General features: G+C 38.1%; 1 protein-coding gene across 1 annotated transcript in view; it reads right to left on the reverse strand.

Moving 5' to 3' along the window:
- Scml1 (Scm polycomb group protein like 1) overlaps window positions 1-9,232 on the reverse strand; it is a 19,434-nt gene extending 10,202 nt beyond the window's left edge. Inside the window, 4 exon segments of the mRNA XM_055615736.1 lie at window positions 34-831; window positions 2,127-2,231; window positions 5,680-5,754; window positions 9,212-9,232. Of these exon segments, the coding sequence (XP_055471711.1) occupies window positions 34-831; window positions 2,127-2,231; window positions 5,680-5,754; window positions 9,212-9,232 (999 nt within the window).
- Window positions 9,233-10,352: the final 1,120 nt, after the last annotated feature.

The following is a 10,352-nucleotide window of genomic DNA, read 5'->3' on the forward strand; positions in this document are numbered from 1 at the left end:
TGTGTTATAATCAGTATCAGCATACTGGAGGGCCCGTGTATTATAATTAGTATCAGCGTACTGGAAAGCCCGTGTGTTATAATCAGTATCAGCGTACCTGAAGGCCCGTGTGTTATAGTCAGTGTCAGCGTACTGGAAGGCCCGTGTGTTATAATCAGTAGCAGCGTACCGGAAGGCCTGTGTGTTATAATCAATATCAGTGTTCCGGAAGGCCCATGTGTTGTAATCAGTATCAACGTACTGGAAAGCCCGTGTGTTATAATCAGTATCAGCGTACTGAAAGGCCTGTGTGTTATAATCAGTATCACTGTACTGGACAGCCTGTGTGTTGTCCTCATTATCACTGTACTGGACGGCCTGTGTGTTGTCCTCATTATCACTGTACTGGACGGCCTGTGTGTTGTCCTCATTATCACTGTACTGGACGGCCTGTGTGTTGTCCTCAGTATCACTGTATTGGACGGCCTGTCTGTTGTCCTCAGTATCACTGTACTGGAAGGCCTGTGTATTATTGGTATCAATATACTGGAAAGTCTGGGTGTTGTTGATATTATCAGTGTACTGGAAAATCTTGGTGTTGTCAATAGTATCAGAGTATTGAGAAGTTTGGGTGTTGTCAGTAAAATCTGCGTACTGGAAACTTTGAATATAATCTTTAGTCTCAGTGTTTTCTATATCTTGGCTATTTTCTCTTGTCATGCAGACTGGTGAAGTTGGACTGTAACTTTCAGAATAAGAGACAGAATTTTCATGAATGAATCGTCTCGGTCTCTGGAGTTTACGTCTTTTAGACATCAGGTGATTGTATTTTCTGGACACAGATGCAAAAGGCTTCATAATAAAAAAAAAAGAGAAATAAACAGAATAGTCAGGACATTACAGATTCTATGCAACATTATTTTATATTGGAAAAATTCTGTTCTATTTTGATCAAAAGATTTTTATTCTTCTGGCCTACATTCTAATTGATGTGTACTCTATAGATACAAATATAAAAATACTCACTGTCACCACAGCAAGCTCTACTTTGCTGCCCAGTTGAGATAACATAAAGGAGAAGAGAGTTTAAGAATAGGCAATAGAAGCTTCACTTAACAGTTGAGTTGGGGGCCCACTTTCTTGAATATTGCAGCCAATCAGGGGCAGGACTACCTCTCCTTCTCTCATGACCTTGGAGCCAGTTCTCCCCATGAGCAAGAGGTGTGCGGGGGAGAGGTATCACTTCAGTGCCTATGCTGGGCAAGCTCTACTGAGCTCATGCACTCATAGTATGAGTGGTTCACCCACGTCCCTGCCACCAAGGGTATAGGTACAGATGAGCCAGCCTGAAAGTATGAGCACTGAAGAGCTGACCCCACCCGCTGCAGGCTGCAGCACTGGGTGAGCTAGCTGGGGCAGTGCTAGAGAGCTTGCTCTAGTGGTGCAGGTGTAGTAGAGCTGACAAACTCAGCTACCACCCAGTCCCCCAGGTCCATGGCTTTGAGTTGGCCCACCCCAAAATCTATTTCATCTATGAACTGTTTGAGCTTGTAAAAGGGCCAGTCCTGCAAATCCAAAGCTGCAGGATCTCCATGACACAGGAAAACAACAGAATAACCAAAAAGAGTCCTCATGAGGATCCAATATTGATGGTATAGCAGAAACCAGAGGCCTAGAGCCAGACCAATGATTCATTGCAATAAATATTTGCAAGTAAAGATGTATGGGCAAAGGGGTATACTGCGGGACACTCTGTGATGTGCGTCCAGCTTTCACAACGAGATGTTTTCTATGCTTCATTTTGTTCATTTTTTATTTTTGTTTTTATTTTCTTTGGGAAGTAGGTTGCAAGGGCAGAAAGTGGATACTAAGGGTCAGGGAGATGAGTGGGACTGGGGTGCATGATGTAAAACTCACGAAGAATCTATAAAAAGTCTATTAAAAAACCTCATTGTCCTACATTCATTAATTCTGAACTTAAGCATTCTTTCAAAAAGAGTTGTAGTCCTCATCTGCTCTACTCCTCCAGCAAGTACAGATAAGCCTTTCTAATCCCACATTTACTAGTTCTCTGTCACTTTGAAATGACTGGCGGCTTTAGACAGAAAATATTTATTAAAGTTGTAATAATGTTTTTGAACACTTACAGTATAATACCAGTAGGATCTGGCACGAAAGCGATAAATTTTCTTTACTTTTTCATCAATGTTACCAAACTTCTTTTCCAGTTTTTGAACACTTTTATATATGCCCTGTTGTAAGAAAATGTATTTGTAGTTACTGTTTCAAAGGAAAAGAAACAACATGTATGAAAATACACGAAGCCAAGACTTAACTGCTAGGCACAATGGAAGGTCTACAGTAGTCTGAAACATCACTTTTTTGTTTGTTGGTTTGTTTTGTTTTTGAGGCCTGGCTTTAAGGTACATGGTACACAGAAGGTGACTGAATCACAGCTGCTGAAAACCTTCCACCCATGTGTGCTGCAGCCACTTCCCACTGAAAAGGGTACTAACTTAGGAGAGAAGTATTCAAATATGCTAACAATAAGAGTTTACTTGCGGGGGAGGAGGGCTGGAAAGATGGCTCATCGGTTAAGAGTACTAACTGCTCTTCCAGAGGACCCGGATTCAATTCCCAGAACCCACATGGCATCTCACAACTGTTATTCCTGTTACAGGGGGTCCAACACCCTCGCATAGACATAAAAGCAGTCAAACACCAATGTATATAAAATAAAAAATAAATTAGTAAAAAAGTTACCTTTTACACCACAGTTTGTAAAAGAAATAGGCAGTGAGTGTTTTGCAAATAAAACATATGTGATGTTGGGCTCCAAACTATTCTAAAAATTAAACAGCTAGCAATGATCTCACAATGCCACTAAGTATACCTTACATGCCATACAAATGAGGAACACCACGGATAACATGCTCAGAGTTTTTCTTGAAATGCTCAGAAATTTTAGGGAACATATTTATAAAAGACCAGAAACATTTCTTCATCCAACTATAAATGCCTTCCTCCTTTCAGAACTACTTTGCTAGATGCTGGGTCCATGAACCTTAAAAACCAGCAAGCAAGCAAACAAACAAACAACAACAAAATAAAAACATACAATAGAAAACTTTCCTGGAGAAGTGTCCTTATCTGAAGAGAGCTACAATTACAGTGATCATTTCAGCAGAATAACTGACCAGAAGCCTGGGACAGTAGCTCTCAAAATGTGCTCTGTAGAGCCCAGTACCAATGGATACATCTAAAATAACTCTTGTGCCTGAGGCTCAGGGAACATGGTGAGAAATGAGGCAGAAAGATTTTAACAGCCAGAGCACCAGGGAGTTTGTTGTGCCTCTGTGTCTCCTAGTAATGCCAGAAGCCATAATCATAAGTGTCACCAACATTACTACCTAAACATCAACTTAACAAAAAGGACACTAACAGACATGCCAAAGTGGATGGGGGAAAGCTCATGAGGACTCAACCCTGCATAAAGAACAACAAGCAACCAAGGAATGCTGAGAGTCTGAGAACTAGTCTTCACCAGGGAAGAGTACACCAATTGGTTCTCTTGTGCCAAATGGTCAGCACTGAAAACATGCATACAACTAATACTGCATAGACTGAACAGTTTGTATTTAGGGATAAAGCAACTGGTGAAAAAAGATATCATAAATGTATGTATGTATGTATGTATATACATATACACGTAATAGCAATTGATGAAAAAAGGGCATAAATTTGAAAAAGAGCCAGAAGGTGTATATAGGAGGGTTTGGACAGAGGAAAAGGAAAGTGACAATGTTGTAATTATGTTAGAATGTCCACAAAATAGTAAAAAAAAAAAAATACTTTCACTGAATAATAATAGACTCCTTTGTTTCTCTCTCTCTCTCTCTCTCTCTCTCTCTCTCTCTCTCTCTATGTAGCCCCAGCTAGCCTCAAACTAACTATATAGATCAAGCTAGCCTTGAACTTGTGACAATCCTCCTGCCTCTGTCTTCAAAAGTACTGAAATTACATACTGTTGTTACCATTATCATATATCACACAGGTAAGGAGGATATGTCAGCATACTCATCAAAATGAAGTGAGAGGATTTTCAAGGGCCCCTTGAGGGCACAGATTGGGAACAGAGGCACTGCTCATCTGCAATCCATATCTCATTCAACTTGGTCTCCTAGATGAATACTCCATCCTAGGCTCCAGGGTTGCCAATATTTGGACACTGCAGGTCAGGCAGCCTTAAAATGCTTCCCCCTTTTCTGCACAATCTTAAGACCAAGACCTGCCAGCATGGCTTGTGTTCTCACTAGTGTCAGTCCAAAAGAACTTTTACTTTTCAAACTATGTCAGTTCAGTCTGTTCTGCAAACCTTATGGATAAGAACCATTTTAATGAACTTCTATTGCCTCTGGAGTATACAGGTCACAAAATCCACAGTAATTAAACCTCTATCAGTCCCTAATCACAAGTTTATTTTTATGGTTTTCCATCAAAACTATATAAGATATATTCTTTGTAAAACATGAGTAGATAATCTTAATATGTAATTAACTAGGTACATACTAAAACTGTATCCAAACCTTCCATTTTCCTTTAAAAGTTTTATAGTAGAAATTAATATTGGGCAATACACATGGAAAAGACATAAATATACTTGATCAATAATGTTTTAATGTTCTAAAATTCACCTGTTGGTATTTCAAATTTTCACCTGAAAATAAGTACAAACTGTCAAAAGACCATCCTGAGTGAGGTATCCCAGAAGCAGAAAGACACACACAGTATATACTCACTTATAAGTGGCTACTAGACCAAAAAGATAGGATAAACATACTAAAATCTGTACACCTAAAGAAGCTAAGCAAGAAGGAGGACCCAGGGTAAGATGCTCAATCTTCACTTAGAAAGACAAATAGGATGGACATTAGAAGTAGGAGAAAACAAGGAACAAGACAGGAGCCTACCATAGAGGGCCTCTGAAAGATTCTACCTAGCAGTGTATCAAAGCAGATGCTGAGATTCATAACCAAACCTTGGGCAGAGTGCAGGGAATCTTATGAAAGAAGGGGGAGTTAGTAAGACCTGGAGAAGACAGGAACTCCACAAGGACCAAATATATCTGGGCACAGGGGTCTTTTCTGAGGACCATGCATAGATACATAACCTAGAACCCCTGCACAGATGTAGCCCATGGCAGGTCAGTATCCAAGTGGGTTCCACAGTAAGGGGAACAGGGACTGTCTCTGACAAGAACTCAGTGGCTTGCTCTTTGTCCCCCCCACGAGGGAGGAGCAGCCTTTTTAGGCCACAGGGAGGATATTGCAGCCAGTCCTGATGAGACCTGATAAGCTAGGGTCAGATGGAAGGGGAGGAGGACCTCCCCTATCAGTGGACTTAGAGAGGGGCAGGGAGGAGATGAAGGAGGGAGGGTGGGATTGGGTGAGAATGAGGGAGGGGTTACAGCTGAGATACAAAGTATATAAACTATAATTAATATAAAAATTTTTAATTAGAAAATAAAATGGTTATGAAAAATTAAAAAATAATCACAATGAGGTGAATAATCACAAGTAATCTGATACAGCAAAATTTCAATTAACTATACAATTCCCCCTTATATAAGAAATGTTTACAGTTTAACATTCTAGAAAAACACTCTGGTAAAAAAAAGAGAGAGAGAGAGAAGCACCATACCTGACAGTAGTTCAGGACAGTAGCAACAGATTTTGGTTCTTCAATTTCACGAATTTTAGATGGTGAAGGTCCGTTCTAGAATAATTTTTACACCACAAGTAGTTAGTGCTTTATTTCCATAAGAGTCACATTGATTAGTGACCACACTTTATCTATTTAAGCTGTTTTTTTTCCACCAATCTTTCAAAAGTCTTAATTAAAGCAGACATGAAATAAAAATTCATGTCATAGGGAATGGAAATAATTGCCAGTCAAGTGAGGGAGGAAAAAAAAAGACTTTACCAGAAAAATTTAGGTTTAGAATTCCAGTAAAAATTTGCTCAGAATATCCTAGTACATAAGACAAAGGAAGATGTAAAATGGCTGAGATCTCACTGTCTAAAGAGAGTTAGGATAAAGTATGCCCTTGAGTGTAACTTTAGAGGAACTCCATACTGTATTCAGATTTTAAACCTTTCTCTTTAAAATTGTAAATAGTGTATGGGACACTAGTTGCTTAATATTACCTACATTACTGAAATGTACAGTCTTTGGTGCATAGTCATAAAGCATATTATCATTACAATCCTAAGGAGATAATTCATATCCTTATAGAAGAAAGATTTCTTAGTAAATTAAAAGGAAGGATCAAATAACAAAGAGAAAAGCTGAGGGCTTTAAATCTCAGAAGCTTTGAAAATCTAATGTGTTATCAAAAGACCTTTGCCTATTTTAAAAAGCAGACCTATATAGAAAAGTATATGTGAGTCAGACATGGTAACACATCTCCGCAATACAAAAACTCAAAAAGCTAAGGCAGGAGGATGCTGAGGTGAAGACATCCTAGATAGGCCAAGGACATTGTCTCAGTAAACAAGAGAAAACATGCATGCAGAACTATGCTCTCATTAGTCCAGCTACATCAGAGACCCCCCCCTTCCATAAAGCTTAACATATTCTGTACTTAAATGCAAAGACATTAGTCTTCAATGTTTAAACTTATTTTAAAACCAAACCAAACAAACAAAAAACCCACAATAATGAAACTAACCATGACCAGAGCACTACACTAGTTTTGATTCCTAAACAATCTAATAGTGCCACCATGTGGCTAATTTAGAAAATGCTTAAGCACTGCTTATTCTTGATCAATTAATTTCTAAAACACTTTAAGACAGGGTATTAGTAAGTTACCAAAAATAACTGCTACAATTAAGCAAAGTAAGTATTCTAATAATACATTATGAAATGAGGGAATTTTAAAGTAAACAGACTTGGTATCTATACGTGTTTGTTTTAAATACACGATACAGATAAACCTGAATTAGCCTCCACTGATTAGGTTACTAAAATAACATACAGTTGGGTTATATAAAACCTCTTACAAAATATAGTAGTTTACCTTCACATGGTAGCTTATAAATATTCTCTAAAATGGCTCTCAATAATTGACAGCATTGTCACAATGATGAAAATATCTCAGTTGATTGAGGTTGAAAGTTGACTAGATTATTTCAATGACATTAATATACATGTCCTTATATGGCTAAATGTGTTCACTGCTAGACCAAATCATATATAGTTTAATAATTTATATGTGTGTTCAACTTGAAAAATTAAGAAACTCAGCAGAATACAACGGAAATTTTTAAAGGCAAACTAATTTGGAATGCTGTTTGTCTGATTCTCATAAAGCTGAGTTCTCTACCAACTCTAGAAGTTTGCAATTCAATTTCAGAGTACCCAGGAGATACGTTAAGTATGCGTTCTTAAATTTTTACACAAATGCTCATAGAAACCTTACAGAGCATTACCAAAACTGAACTTATTACCCATATATTTCACTTTATGTAATTTAACTCAGTTCAGCAAAAGCTGTAGCATAATTAAAAGAACAGAGATGATCAATTTAAAATATAAACCCCATCCATTTCTCTGATTGCAGATCATTACTGTGCAACAAGAGAATTCCACTTCCTCTGAGTGTTTTCTTGTGAAACTACTTAGTCACCTAAGAAGCAAACCTTCTACTTCTGAAAAGAAATGCATAAAAATGTTACTTCATGTACCTAATATCTAAATCAACTTAACATGGGCAACTTTATGAGGCTGAGGGTGGAACCTAGGATCTTATGCATATTAGGCAAGTGCCTTGCCACTAAACTACATTCCCAGCAGTAGAATAAATCTTTATGCATAGAAGAGCTATAATATCCATGACTGGGAACTCACAGTTAAAAGCAAGTGCAATCTGTGAACATTCTACGAAGAAAGTGCTTAAAAACTACTGAACAGAAGAATATACTGCTAACACTTTTGTAAAGGGGCTCAAAGGAGCTTTTTGCTTAGGGCAGCAGAATGGCACCAAACTCTGCCCCAGGAATCCGTTATGATATGAAGGCAGATGCCACTACCACTGCCACCCTTGACACCAATGCTACTGCTTCTGTTGCCTTGGTCACTATTGTCTTTGCTGCCGACACTGCCATGGGTGCTGTTTTCACCGCCACTTCAACTCCATCTCTGGTGCCTCTATTACTACTACTACTGCTAGGCTGTTACTGCTGCTGGTCATGGTGGTGCTATTGCTGGTCATGCTTTTGCTGCTGCAATGTGGGACGACTTATAAAATAATTTTAGAAAGTTTATGGCTGCAATAAATACTTTTGTGGACTTCCAGATGCCTCACTAGGAGACAGGTGTGAGACAGACTTGTGTCTTCAAGATAAGCCTTCATTATGAATCCTGGTATACACCATAAATATAAGCAAGTAGCTTTAAACTTCCCATGAACCCAAATTATAATGGAATAACAAAGAATGTTTAATTAAATACAAACCTTGATGTCATTATATACAAACTGTTCTATTGTACTTCCTTATTACTTGTCATCTTATGGAATTATATACTGTCATTTTAAATTTACTTTGTTTCTTGGAATGAAAGACAGATAAGATTATCGTCCCAAAAATAGCTGAAAATGTGTAGGGAGGTCAGTCTTAATTGAAAAGACATATATTCTTGTAACTTTTAGACCTTATTAACTTTTAGGCCTTGTCAACCTTTGTCACTCTGAACTCACTATGAACTTATGTAATGGATACATAAATAAGAAATATTTAGTTCTAAAACATGTAACCTGTTTTTATTTTAGCATTCAGATGTTTTTATGATTAAATGCCATTTTGACTATGAGGTAATTCCTTTTCTGGGAGCTTTGTCTCAGAGGTGTAACATAAACAGTGGCAGAACACACACACCATTGGCAGAAGTCAGGTGGTAGAAGCCCATTAAATGAAAGCTGCCTGGAATTCACTTCATCCATGAGTTTCAATATGTATATAGATATGTGTTTACATCTAAATATATTTATCTATTTGTCTGTCTTTGTACATATGTTATATGAGTGTATGTCAGTTGTCTGTCTATATAAGAAGCTTCTTTTGTATTGTCCATTGAATGTTTTATGAACATACACAGGTCTGCAGGTCTGATTGTTCATCTGTGTATATATATATGAACTGATGCCATGGAACCAGCAGCCTAAACTTACTGCAGTTTCTGCACAGGGCATGATAGCAGAAATCTACGTCATCATCATATGTAAACTTGTGGAAATTCATTGAAGTTAAAATCTTAACTTCATCTACCCATTTCCATTGAGCATGTGTGCATGAATGCTCTTTGCTTACTTTCTCCCCTTGTTTCTTTTCTTACCAATTTACAAACAGGTTAGCAGCGATTTAGGGTCTAACTATCAGCCTAGGACAAGCAGAAAAAATTTACCTTAGCCTGTGGAAGCCTCTGCGGGAGGTCTGCCCTGCAGGAGCTAATCTCAATCAAAGAGCCTCTTTTTCACAACCCCTTGCCTTGTTGGCTAGAAGCTGCCTTTTACAGTCCTGGCTGCAGGGAAAAGGTGACCAGTTAAATTTTTCGTCCCTCAAAAAAATAAAAAATAAAACAACAACATAAAAAAAAAAACCTTCCCTCGAAGCAGTAGAGTAATCCCTCGATCTAGAGAAGGAATCCTAGGCTCCCTGCCCTATTCCTTTTTCTTTCAATCATCTTTCTTGATTGGTTGCTGATAGGTCACCTGAATGACCCAACAGATAAAACAAAGGGGAACTCTGCATCCAGTTTCGGATTCTACCCTGGACCCTGAACTTTGCCAAAGCAGCGAGACACTTTGACATTCAGTCCCTAGAAGACTTAACAGCACAGCTTACAGTAACTACAATGGCTGGAAATTACCTTTTACGCTAAAACTTCTTAAAACACACAAAATACGATTTTACAAAGCTACTCCAAAGCAGGCCAAATCCAACAGATCAAACTGGGAAAATTACCGGCCATCATCATATCCCATAAGGCATAGCTTAGAATGACTAGAATAGTTGAAAACTACTTTACATATTCTAAAATTTCTTTAAAACACAAAACACAGATGATAACAGTGACTAACGTACACCATATCTGAGGGACAGAGGATCTGAAACTCCGAAATCGCACCTCATGGAACCTTCTCCAAAATAGACCATATAGTTGGTCACAAAGCAAGAAGCCTCAACAAATACAAGAAGATTGAAATGATCTCTTGTATTCTATTTGACCACCATGGACTAAAGCTGGACCTCAACAACAACAGAAATAGCAACAAGCTTACATACACATGTAAACTGAACAACTCCCTACTC

Source organism: Psammomys obesus, unplaced genomic scaffold (genome assembly GCF_907164565.1).
Source record: "Psammomys obesus unplaced genomic scaffold, mPsaObe1.curated_primary_1811, whole genome shotgun sequence".
Taxonomy (NCBI): domain Eukaryota; kingdom Metazoa; phylum Chordata; class Mammalia; order Rodentia; family Muridae; genus Psammomys; species Psammomys obesus.